Here is a 12,949-nt window from a genome sequence, read left to right as displayed (position 1 = left end):
AGTGTCTCAGCTCCAAGATGGGTGTTGGGAAGACCTTAAAAATACAGTGAACAGGCAAAGTGGTTGTAGATGGTTATAGTACGGTTATCTGGACAACACAAGATATACCTGGTTCCAGGCCAAAACGATTGTGGAAATGTGCATTGTTTCCTTGGGAATTAGGTCAGTGCCTCTTCTGGTAGAAGAAATTGCAGGTAACCTCTCAGGAGCCACTGCCTCATGCTGGCTTTTTCTTCACGATCAAGCAGTCTTTACTTTCTCCAGCATCTTCAGATGGTACTTTTTCCTGCAGTCAAAAATATCTCCCCTTGTCACAGAGTCTATGTCTTTTTGTCACTATTCCAATTATTTTGAGTTCTATGATATAATAGCATTACCACTATCTGCATGCTCTTGTGGAAAATTTCATCTCTCTCCCAAAAGCTGGAAAAATACTGTCGTTTCAGTCCACCCACCACCTGTTTGAATGTGATGACATTACAGCAGTCATCAATTAATATCTCTTGTCCTTAGTCCAGAAAATGCGTAATGCGGTTCTGCATCAGAAAGCTGACTGACCTCATTAAGATCTGAAAGCTATTGTGTAAGAGATTTCATAAAATAGTTCATAAACTGTTTGTAGAGATCCCCTGAATCACTGCTTAAGCCTTTAAATTGTAAGAGCACTAATTAAAAAGGGGGTTTGGGGGATGTTACAGTATAGAATGGAGGATGGGATAGGACAACAATAAATTCAATTCAGAAATAAAAGGGATGAGCACTCATTGTGACTAGAATTTGATCCGCTTGCAAGAATCAAGAGCTTGATTCTATGGTAAGAATCAGGTTTCACGTGTGGTTTCACCCCAACCTTGTAATAATGGGCTTATTTATTTATTTATTTATTTAAATCTGTTACAGGCTGCTGTGGCTGGCAGTGTTTGAGATGTGACTCGGAAGAGTGTTCTCTAGTTAAAATTAATAGCATTTCCCACTCACCTTAAAAGTTACAGCTCTTTATGGGAAAGAGGAAAGAGAAGGGAACACAAAGCAGCAGAAGTTTAGGGATTTATACAATTCTTAGCTCCGCTTTGGGTCTGCCATCAATTGAGCTGATTAAATAGGAAACGTACTTCTAGTCCTTCTTACAATGTGTTCCACAGCTGGTTCTGTTTTCTGTTGCAGTGGCTCTTTTTTCATGCTGACGCCTATTGCACAAGACAGAAAAGTTCCTGGCACCACTTCTGTTACTGTGAAAAGTCTTTATAAAGTACATGTCCCTGCCACGTTCTCCCTCCTCCATCTCAGTTTGGTTGAAGCACCATGCCAAGACTCATGGTCTTCGTATCATTAAAAATACGTATTTCCCAGTACGGTAAGTCGGAAGACTGATGGTAGCAGGAACAGACGGAAAACTGCTATTTAAACATAATGTTTGTGCAGAGGGAGAATTTGATTAACGTAACATCAAGAAATGTTAGACACAATGCTCTGTCAAGTGAGACAAAATGTGAGGTTTGCTGGAGAATGTGTGTACTGGACTCAAAGTAGCCAGCCCTGTGGGGACAGGCACTGGCTCCAGCAGGTCTTTAATATGTGGGATAGTTGCTAATGGAGCCAAATGTCATTAGAGAGTGCAATTTACTCACCCAGATGCATTATCCCAGGGCACAAGAGGTTACACAGCCTCACAAAGTACTGCTGGTGTTAGCACACTGCCTCCTGCACTGCTCCTGAGGCCATCCTTGCCCTTAGAAATGCTTCATCTGGGTTCCATGTGGCTGGTGGGCACTTGCTTTGTGCTGAGTGAGACTGTGGTCAGCTTGGCCGAGAACACAGCTGCCCGCCAAATCCTCTGTCCCTGCCTGGTCCATACTGCCAGCCTCCATGAGGCTCGTTTCCTGGGCTGGTTTTCCCAGCCGTAGGAGAACATTGGATGAGATGTAAGTCAGATGTAGCTGACTTACAGACACGCTACTCAGAGGAGAGATTTTCTGGTAGTGCAGGGACAAATAGACTTTAGGTGGTGACTCACAGTCACCATGTTGAGCTTCCCCAGCTGAGTAAGTTTTGCTGGTGTTTTCCAGAACTCTGGCGTTTCTTCCTACAGCCTGGCGACCAGACTCCCTGAGGATGTGGCTATTGATGGTGTCAGGGTATCCACCTGCATCACAGCCACACCATCTGTACAGGCCCTTATGATTGATCTCCAGCCAAAATCCAGATAGGGATTTCTGCTGGGCTTGGCACTCCTACAAAACAGAGATTATGGGATATTGAGGGATAGGCTGGATGACACCATGCCCCATATAACACATCCAGTGTATCCTGTTAAATCTCCAAGTTGTATGAGGCCTCATGGGGGTCCTTTTGTGCAATAGGTGAAGTGGGATGAATCTGTCCCTGTCACTTCTTACACAGTCCCTTACTCCTTCAAGCAAGGGATGCAGCTCACAAACTGGGACAAGACAAGGAAACATTTGCATGAGGATCAGCAGCACCATGCCTGGAAAATATCAGTATAACAGTGGAGGTCCCATCTGGTTACATACGGTGTGTCACTTGCAATTCCTTCAAGGTTTTCTTCCTTCTTCTCCTGTGACTCAAACCTCACCTTCCCTGGGATCCTCCCTCCCTTCCTTCCTTCCTTCCTTCCTTCCTTCCTTCCTTCCTTCCTTCCTTCCTTCCTTCCTTCCTTCCTTCCTTCCTTCCTTCCTTCCTTCCTTCCTTTTCCTTCCTTCCTTCCTTCCTTCCTTCCTTCCTTCCTTCCTTCCTTCCTTCCTTCCTTCCTTCCTTCCTTCCTTCCTTCCTTCCTTCCTTCCTTCCTTCCTTCCTTCCTTCCTTCCTTTTCCTTCCTTCCTTCCTTCCTTCCTTCCTTCCTTCCTTCCTTCCTTCCTTCCTTCCTTCCTTCCTTCCTTCCTTCCTTCCTTCCTTCCTTCCTTCCTTCCTTCCTTCCTTCCTTCCTTCCTTCCTCCCTCCCTCCCTCCCTCCCTCCCTCCCTCCCTCCCTCCCTCCCTCCCAGTATCACAGTATGTTTGGGATTGGAAGGGACCTCGAAAGATCATCTAGTCCAATCCCCCTGCTGGAGCAGGAACACCTAGGTGAGGTCGCACAGGAACATGTCCAGGCGGGCTTTGAATGTCTCCAGGGAAGGGGACTCCACAACCTCCCTGGGCAGCCTGTTCCAGTGCTCTGTCACCCTCACTGAGAAGAAGTTTTTTCTCAAATTTAAGTGAAACTTCTTGTGTTCCAGCTTGATCCCATTACTCCTTGTCCTATCATTGTTTGCCACTGAGAAGAGCCTGGCTCCATTCTCATGGCACTCACCCTTTATATATTTATAAACATTAATAAGGTCACCCCTCAGTCTCCTCTTCTCCAAACTAAAGAGACCCAGCTCCCTCAGCCTTTCTTCATAAGGGAGATGCTCCACTCCCTTAATCATCTTTGTTGCCCTACGCTGGACCCTCTCCAGCAGTTCCCTGTCCTTCTTGAACTGAGGGGCCCAGAACTGGACAAAATATTCCAGATGGGGTCTCACCAGGGCAGAGTAGAGGGGAAGGAGGACCTCTCTCGATCTACTGACCACCCCCCTTGTAATACACCCCAGGATGCCATTGGCCTTCCTGGCCACAAGGGCACAGTGCTGGCTCATGATCATCCTGTTGTCCACCTGGACCCCCAGGTCCCTTTCCCCTACACTGCTCTCTAATATGTAATTTCCCAACCTATACTGGAACCTGGGGTTGTTCCTGCCCAGATGCAGGACTCTACACTTTCCCTTGTTAAATTTCATCAGGTTATTCCCCGCCCAACTCTCCAGCCTGTCCAGGTCTCACTGGATGGCAGCACAGCCTTCTGGCGTGTCAGCCACTCCTCCCAGCTTAGTGTCATCAGCAAACTTGCTGATAGTACACTCAATTCCCTCGTCCAAATTGTTAATGAATATATTGAATAATATTGGCCCCAGTACGGACCCCTGAGGCACTCCACTAGATACTGGCCTCCAACTGGACTCTACACCATTGACCATCACTCTCTGGCTTCTCTCTTTAAGCCAGTTTGCAACCCACCTCACTACTCTATTGTCTAGACCACACCTCTTCAACTTAGCTGTGAGGATGCTGTGAGAGACTGTTTCAAAGGCTTTACTGAAGTCAAGGTAGACCACATCCACCGCTCTGCCATCATCCGTCCACCTTGTTACATTCTCATAAAAGGCTATGAGGTTGGTTAAGCATGACTTACCCTTGGTAAAGCCATGCTGACTGCCCCTAATGACCCTCTTATCCTTGATATGCCTTGAGATGACACCAAGGATAAGCTGTTCCATTACTTTCCCAGGGACAGAGGTGAGGCTGACCGGTCTGTAATTACCCGGGTCCTCCTTCTTGCCCTTTTTGAAGACTGGAGTGACACTTGCTTTCCTCCCTCCTTCCCCTCTTTCCTTAACCTTCCTCTTCTCCTTATTCTCCTCCCCTGAGCACCTGCCAGACAGGCCCAGGCTGGGGACTGTGGTCTCCCCAAATTCTTGGTGAGATGTTTGAAGCAAGAGATTTTTCCAATTCTTTAAGCAGAATTTCCCTTTCATGAAGATGCTATCAAACTCCCTTCAGTCCCATCTTAAAGAAACCTCCCTCCCAAAGCTCTTTTGGTGTTGTGTTAACCACACCTTGTGCCTTCTACCACTGCCCTGGACCACAAGTGTCTCTGAGCACAGTCTGTGTGTGTCCCTGTGCCAAGATCCCTGTCCAGTGTACAGGTATAATCTGCAATGGGACAAAGAAGCAGCACAAATGTACTGTGTCAAGAGGACAGGTAGCTCCAGCTGTACAAACTCAGCTATGCATATGTTTACAATTGAAAAATGGGATGGTAAGACCCAAACAAGGCGGCAAAATAAAGGTCTGTACAAAATATGTAATGGTGGATGAAGGCACTAAATAAACCAATAGACACAAGGATTTAGGGCTTGCAGGAGCCTGTGATGTGAGAACCAGAGGAAGTCTTCCCAGCAGACGATGCCACTTGTGACTGTGACAAACTCTTCCCTTAATAATTTCTCACTCCATTGCCCACCTCCTCTGTGACAGGCAAAGCTTCAGCCACCTGGAACAAATTTTGCATCAGCATCCAAACAGTTCTGCCATTTTTGATCCCTCATGTCTTGTTCCCCTTTCCCATCTTCTTGCAGGTCACCTTCAGCAGGTCATGGTGGAAAGCATGAAACTAGTCAAGGTGACCCTGCAAAAACCCTGACTTGATGTGACGTTTTGAAACTGCTGGTACAACAGATGGTGTGACTGGGGGAGTGTGAAGGAGCAGGGCTGTACATACCCAGTTGTGAATACCTGGCAAGAACAAAACCCCTCGGGAGAAGCAGGTGCGCTGTCTAACATTGCAACTGTACTTGCGGGGACTATGTGGAGCTGTCAGAAACTCAGGCTTCTTTCTGTGCACCATACAACTGCTGCTGCTTTGCAAACAACTGAGGCATATATTTATTATTCTGCAATTACCTTTCAGTGTGGAATTGTGAGACAATTCTACAAGATTCCCTCAGGTCAAAGCAGCACCTACCACTGATGCTCATCTGCCACCTGCCACTGTATCAGTCACCTAAGCACAGCCTCTGGGCCTCCTCTCTTCTCCCTCCCACCAAAATGGTATTCTCCTGTAGGGACTTCAGCTGCAAGCTGTTCCTAGGAGATTCTCCCGTTGACAAAGTCATATATGGCCTTTGCTGGCCAAAATCCTGGACTCCTCCTTGTGTCACACGCTGCATGCTAGAGGGAGGTTGTTTCATGGCCCAGGAGATGCAGTGCTTTTATGCATAGTGACTTCTAGACAAACTCATGCATACATTGTGGATGGTAAGGGACTCTGGCACAAAACAGAAGGCACATCAGTCTCACTGCACAGATGGGTTATCAGCGTCTGCCTCCTGGGTAGCATGTGATTCACAGTTTAATAAAAGATATCTCATGCCAGAAGAAGCAGAAGCAACAGAAAATAATGAAAACTGAAATAAGAGTAGCCTGATTTGAAGTTAGCCAAGGCTATGACAGAAACACAGTTGTTATTTTGATCCCAGCTGAGGGTGAGAATGCCTCCAGATATTGAGGGCCCTTCCTCCTGGAACAGATCTGGGACTCCTCCATTATGTTCAGCTTTTCTTCACAGCTGGTGTGAGTCCACATATTGCAAGGTACAGCTACAGATGCAGGAAGCTTCAGGAGACATGCTACTTTGCACATTGACAACTTGCCAACTGGAACATCATCCCTACTCCCAGTAAACTATCTGGTGACAGAAGTCACTACAAACTGATATCCTGTAACTTGCTGAGAAAGGGATGTGTTTCAGCTCTACTTCTTTACTGGCCATACTTCTTTCCCCTTTAATCTGAGGGAGACAGTACTATTACTTATTTATGCACACTATTATATGTTTGCATAACCCTAGCATCTCAGAACCTGTCAGAGAACTGGGGACCATACTCTGCCACACAGAGTAGAAATACAGAACATCTTGACTGCGGATTGGGCACTAATAGAAGTGCAAAAATGTGTAGAGAACAGATATCTGCTGCAAACAAAATCAGATGAAGTTTCGTCTATGTAATTCACGACATCTAAAGCAGACTGTGCTCATCTTAATCCAAAAGGCTTGTCACAAGAGAGGACGATGAGATGCTAAAGGCTGGCAGGCTCTGACCCTTGCTGTTTGTTAAGTCAGTATATTGAGTTCTCCCTCTGGGAGGTTTGATACAGATACAGAAATGAACAAGTGATATTTCTTCTTCCTGCTTTTGGCTTCTATTGCCCTTCCATGAATCTGCACAGACTGCTGGCCTTATCTGTTTGTAACATTTCAGGATTGTTGGCAGATTTTCAAACTCAGAAAAAAATGGAAAACTGAAAACGAAGCCAAGGAGCTGAGCAGAAGTGTCACGGAGATGTGACAGAGGCACTGTGCCGAGGCAGAAGGGACCAGAAGGTCCCCCTTTATTAAGAAGCAATCACATGTAGTAATATTTCTTTCAGCTATTAACTTCCTATAATAAATTGCAGTGGAAAATCAGTCCTTGGAAAATAATCTTAAACAATTCTGCCAAAAAACTTCACAACAAGGTCTTGCAAGTTTCCAAAATATGATGGAAAATATCCTTTGGGGTCAGCAAGCTGAACTGCAAGCCCTTCCCATGGCTGCAAACAGAAACACAGAGAGATGGACCCGTTTCAACAGAGGCTGCTGGGACCAGAAGCAGCAAGGGAAGAGGCCACAGCAAACCGCTCTCGCTTTAGGCACGGCACTGTCTGCGAAGAGGGCAGCAGCCGCTCCCGAGCAGGGCTGCTATGGCCCAGGTGCCATTTAACGCCTGGCTGATCCTGTGCATCTTTGCTGGATCCCAGAGGCTGACAGGTAGGAAGGGCATCTGCTAGTGATGTGGCTTCTTGGCTTGGCAAACGTGTGTGAAATGCCAGTGGCACTTTGCCTGCTGCTTCAGAGATGGCCATACGCTTCAGCTATCTGTGCTGACATGAGAGCAAGGGTGGTAGCTCAAGTCCCAGCTGGGCTGTTCACTGGGGGAGACATTTGTACTTACTTGCAGTATGAAGACCTGTTGCTATTTTTGGTAGTAGGAGGAGAGTTTTCTTGGGTCTCTGCTGAAAAAGTTTGTTCCTGCAATAATGTTTGTGGATATTCTGGATGCTTTTCAGAAAAAAAACCCCAACAGATGTTGAATGATAAAATAAGGAAGGGATATTTTCCCATCTCCAAAGGATATTGATGTTATTATTTCAATACGTTCTTTGTTATGTTTTAATTTTTGTTTTACTCTACTCAAAAATCTAACATTGCATATACTTATAAGACAGGACAGACAGTTACTAATAGCAGCAATTTGGTGGCTATTCAACAGATTCACTGACTTTGCAGCCAATCAGACATCTCTCAGTAGAGAGATCTGCAGAATTAGCAGATCAGTTAGCAGAGAGAAGCGAGGAAATTTTCAGATGATGTAGTATCTTCACCTGAGCTAAAAGCTTTGCTGGCACACCCATGGAGGAGTAGGAAAGGGTAGCTACATCCCTGCTCACATTCCAAAGCCACAGCTGGCTTGGATCAGGAAGCCTGCAGCTGTGCAGAGAAACAAACCTCCTCAGCCTGGGAGGTGGCAGGGCACTTCTTCAGGCAACTCGTTCATCTTCCTGAAAAGCTTTAATCAAGAATGGAAAGTTGGAGGGGTGGTTTGGTAGTACTCATCACACATAGAGAGTATTAAATCTTTATTATGTTTTTTACAAGCACCTGCTGACCTCAACTCTGGAGTACTCAACATAAATTCTCTCTTTTTTATATCAAAAAGCCTTCATCCATATACAAATGAAAAAAAAAAGTGTCAGAGATCTTACTATTTTATACGAGCTTTTTCAATTTCATCTTTCTTGACCTGTGGGACGAGTATGTAAGAAGTAGAAGAGGGTCTTGATCAACACAGAAAAAGGAGGGAATGCAGCCTGCCTCTCACAGTCCTGGACTGAGGCTACTTTTTCTCCTTTTTTTCATGAAGAAAGAAGTAATAAAGACAAAACAAATACAGAAAGTTAAAACATTAGAAAAATTAGTAAGTGAACATGGAAGATTTTTTAGGATTAATGTGACCCTTGGTATTAATAAACTCTCATCCCCCTGGCTTCATATCCACTTTTCCCAGTTTAAATAATGTCAGGTGTCCCAGCCGTAATGGATCCAACCAGGTTATTTTGCCCTCACACTCTGCCCCTTCCAGCAGCAGATGCTCAGGGAAGAAGTATGAAACCAGGAGAAGCATCAAGTTATGTTTCCACCAGCAGGCTGAGGAGCCTCCCAGCACGCTCCTTCCGTTGAGCAGCATTACTTTCTCCAGCAAAAACTGCCAAGCAACCAAACCCCATCAGTTCAAAACCCACCCTTGGGCTTTCGTGCTGCCTGTCAAAGCAAGTGCCTTTGCTGCTGTACGCTTTAGCTCTGTTGGCAGGACTAAGGGCCATCACATCCAGAACTTACACTTGCCTCCCTTAACCATTTCTGCTTTTCTTAAAAAGCTTGTTTTGCTCATCAAAATGCCGTGGTCAGCATTTGTCATGCTTGGCAAGCCTTGAGTGACAGCTCAGAAATGTTAAAGATGTTATTGACAACCAAATGACAAAAATAAACAGGAAGGGCCATGGTCTTTATCAAAATCTGCCTGATATCTTCCAGATGAACATCTTCACAGCAGGGATGTTACTGGTGCCAACACACCCCATCGTAGCCCAGAGGACGCCAACGTCATGTTAGAGGTCTCCTGGGCACTGGGGGCCTGTGGGCCGAGTCAGTGTTAGTGCCCATGCTCCCACTGCCCTGAATGTAAAAACTCACATGTTCTGCTTGTTCTCATCCCCGCTGGTTTTTTGGAGTGCCTGGAAAATGCATTGGCAATGCCCTAATTGCATTTGTACTCCCTCCCATCATGTGGAGCTCTGACCCCCTCCACAGCATCTCACAGCTCTGGGGTGGGACAAGGGACTCCCCCCACCCTAGGCAGCTGCACCAGGGCGCTGCTTGTGGGCGGGACTGCAGTGGGACATGCAGGGTGGGAGGCGAGAGCTGCATGGGTCCCACAGGGAAACCAAGGCGTGGGGCCGGTCAGAGAAGGGGTGTGGGCCTGACAGAGAAGGACACGGAGTGGGACTGGGCGGGCTGTGGGCAGTGAGTCAGGGAGGGGCTGCTTCTCGGTCCAGCCAGAGATTTGGCAGCATTGCAGGTGGCTTTACAGCTCAGTTATAACTGGAGAAGGGTTTGTGCTGGGCTTCCTGTGCGCATGTTGATCTTCTCTTTCAGATGCTCTGGGGAGGGCTGGATATTCAGGCCAATGGGACAATTCGGCTGCAGGATGAAGAGCTGGCGTCCCTGCGTCCGGTACGGCGGTTCATGAAGATTTTAGAGGATGAAGTTCCCAAAACACCTTCAGAGATTGACCATTATCTGAGATATTACTCACTGGCCGATAGCCCCTTGCCTCTAGCAGAGTTTGACCGTCTCCTTTTCACCAGCATTTACTGTGCCTATCAGGTTCGCTCCATACAGGGTCTGGATAAAAATCTCTGGATTAGCTTTTTCTCTCAGCTGGTTGATGAAATATTTCGTGACTTGTGCAAGGGGCTCTGCCCTGCAAATACCACCCTCCTCCTGGCCTCCTGGCCCTGGAAGGAGAAGCCTTCACATTTAGCATCCCTGAAACATTTCTATCATTCTAACTTGGCAAGGGCCAAGAGAGACACTTAATAGGGAAACCGCCATAGGAAAGGACACACCTGACTTCAGTATTTTGAATGCTTTCCACATTGTTCAGGACCTTGTACAAATACGCCACATCTTTTTGTCCTGCTTTTGGCATTGCACTGGCAAGCTTCTAAGGTTTTATACCCAGTATTTTATTTTTAAATCAAATAGGACAAAACTATAAAGTGCATGTCAGCCTTTCCTGGTTTTTTGTTTTTGTTTTTTGTTTGTTTTTGTTTTTAGTGGGCTGTGCTGAAGAAGGCAGTGCTATTTAGATGTTTTATTAGTATATATCTTGATCACTGATGCTTGCTGAAGAGATGCCCTGGCAGTTTTTTTCCAAGATGTTACACTGGTGTCCTAGCTGACTTCAGTTCAAATAATTAAGTTCAGCGTCCTCATATTCCCCCTGTGATTTCAGCTGAATACGGTATCTTTTTTCCTCTGCAGTAACCAGCTAAGCATATGCTGTTGTGTTTCATGATATAGGTCACATATTTAATTTCAGCTTTCTGCTCATGTGGCATCAAATTTTATGTGTCCACAGTAATTTCCCATCTGATGTATTCATTTTTCTTTAAAAAGCAACCTAAAATGTATGTATTCCATGAAGCTTTCTAGTATTTGCATATCATATTTACACATGTACGTTGCTTTGTGTCAGTTATCAGTTTGGAATATACTTCCTTAAATCTCATTTAAATTCCTAAGGATTGTGACCTAGTTATTTCTTCAGCAGATTTTACCTCCTCTATGAAGTTTTCTGTACAGCTATGACACTTTACAAGACAAATATAATAAATGTACAATCTCTATCCTCAAAATCAGAAATACAACTGTTTTATGGAAGGAGATTATTAACTTTTCTCTGTCTTACATATTGCAGTGTGGAATTAAATAAATTACCTACTTGTGTAGGGTTTTGATTTTATTGTTGTTGTTGTTGTTTATTTCTGCTAGCTTTCCTGCTGCCATTACAGGTGCATTAATTCTGAACATTCATTTCATGTGTTTAGATGATGGGATCCATAATTCCTTTTCTATCTTAATTTTCCCCGCTCAGCAAAGGAACCATGTGTGACATTGAAAGTGGGAACTGCTAGCTTCTGACCTAGTTAATTTTTTCCAAGCTGTTGTTCCCCAACAGATGGAAAGGAGAAATGGTGAGGCAGGAATAAGAATCCTGGAGGCAAGATGCTACAGAGAATGGTTTTAAAGGTCAGGTTAGGGCTATGACAGGATAAGACAGATTTATAGAGTTCATAAAGCAGGTTGTTTGTTGCTTGGTGGTGTTCTTCTTTCCTGGGGGGTGTGTGTGGTTTTTTGTTTGTTTGGTTTGGTTTTGTTTTGTTTTGTTTTGTTTTTCCAAAGGATGTAGGAATTAAGATTAGCATTTTATTTGAAGTATAATTTCTAGTAAACTAGTGTCCCACCCAGTGTTTTTCTATTCTTACACTCTTTTTTTACACACCTCCAACCTCTACCATTCATCCTTTTCCCAAGTATGCCTGCAGTCTTTAATGTTTTGGATATATACGGAGTGATGGAGGTGGGGAGTGGTTGCAGACAAGTCCAATTTGAACAGAGGACTTCATCAAAAGACTGAGCTGGGATGGCACTAGTGCATGAAACTGTCGTCTTGCTGGAGAATATATTGTCGAAGCTATATGAATGTCTGGCTAAAGGTTGAGGGGGTTGGCTTGGTGATTCATATGCAAATACACTGTTTTGAATCCAGGATTTTGTTTAAAAGCATTGCTATCTCTTGAGCAGATTACAAATTACACTCAAGTGATGTCACAAAGTTTTGTGCATGCTCAGGATGATGCACATTTGCAGTTTATGCAGTTTGGGAGACAAACCAGAGTTTAGCTCAACTGAAACAGCACCAACCACACCACAACGAAGCCTCCAGCCGCCTGGTTTCTTGCTACCCACCTCGGTGAATCCTGCTGTCCATCGTGACTAACCTGTAGGAACACACCAGTGCCCTTGACAGCCATACCAGTCTCTCTACAGCAGCACTACGGCTTGGTGGAACACAGTGTATGAGAAACCACTAGAACACAGATGCTTAATATATCACTTAATGGTACCTTTTTACCCATTTTGCACTACATTACCAATATAGCATATGGCAGGTTAACCATATCCTTTTATTCAAGGAGCTAATTTCTGGAGAATGTAATGCCTCTGAAGTCAACAATGCTATTTCATGGCATGAACCTACTCACACATGATGAGCCTGCTCCTTACTCAAACATTAAGAGATTTAAAAATACATTTTTTATTCTTATGTACCTTACTTCTGAGCTTTCAGAGGATGGTCTGTTCATAGATTTGAGCCCTCATCCTTTATTACAAGACCTAGATGCCTGCTTTTTTGTTTGTTTCTAAATGTATTATTTTGCATTAAATGGAAGTTGAGATTCTCAAAACACAAGTTCTTGATTTCAGCAACTTCAGGTTAAGAAAAGCACCAAATTTCATGAGACTTGCAATAAAAACGTAAGAGGTAAAAACACTTCACACACATGAATGATAAAAAAAGTGTACACCGATGCAGAGGGGCTCAGTGACACATAATGCAGCTCATATGATCACCATGCTTCTTTCTCTCCTGAACTGGTACTTCGGGCAGTGACAAGCACACCAGTCT

General features: G+C 44.7%; 1 protein-coding gene across 1 annotated transcript; it reads left to right on the top strand.

Moving 5' to 3' along the window:
• Window positions 1–6,878: 6,878 nt before the first annotated feature.
• FAM180B (family with sequence similarity 180 member B) lies at window positions 6,879–11,177 on the top strand. Its single transcript, XM_065839810.2, has 3 exons — window positions 6,879–7,404; window positions 9,229–9,308; window positions 9,850–11,177. The coding sequence occupies exons 1-3, from the start codon at window positions 7,338–7,340 to the stop codon at window positions 10,291–10,293; spliced, it is 591 nt and encodes a 196-aa protein (XP_065695882.1). The 5' UTR covers window positions 6,879–7,337; the 3' UTR covers window positions 10,294–11,177.
• The last annotated feature ends 1,772 nt before the right edge of the window (window positions 11,178–12,949 follow it).

This window comes from Patagioenas fasciata, chromosome 5 (assembly GCF_037038585.1).
Source record: "Patagioenas fasciata isolate bPatFas1 chromosome 5, bPatFas1.hap1, whole genome shotgun sequence".
Classification (NCBI taxonomy): Eukaryota; Metazoa; Chordata; class Aves; order Columbiformes; family Columbidae; genus Patagioenas; species Patagioenas fasciata.
The sequence above is the reverse complement of the archived record's forward strand: the minus strand, read 5'-3'. Positions and strand labels throughout refer to the sequence as shown.

Bases quoted from the DNA above. Each gene is read 5' to 3' on its own strand.
- FAM180B (XM_065839810.2), top strand. From the start codon at position 7,338: ATGGCCCAGGTGCCATTTAACGCCTGGCTGATCCTGTGCATCTTTGCT. The intron at 7,405-9,228 runs GTAGGAAGGGCA...GATATCTTCCAG, and splicing joins TGGATCCCAGAGGCTGACAG to ATGAACATCTTCACAGCAGG. The intron at 9,309-9,849 runs GTCTCCTGGGCA...CTTCTCTTTCAG, and splicing joins ACGCCAACGTCATGTTAGAG to ATGCTCTGGGGAGGGCTGGA.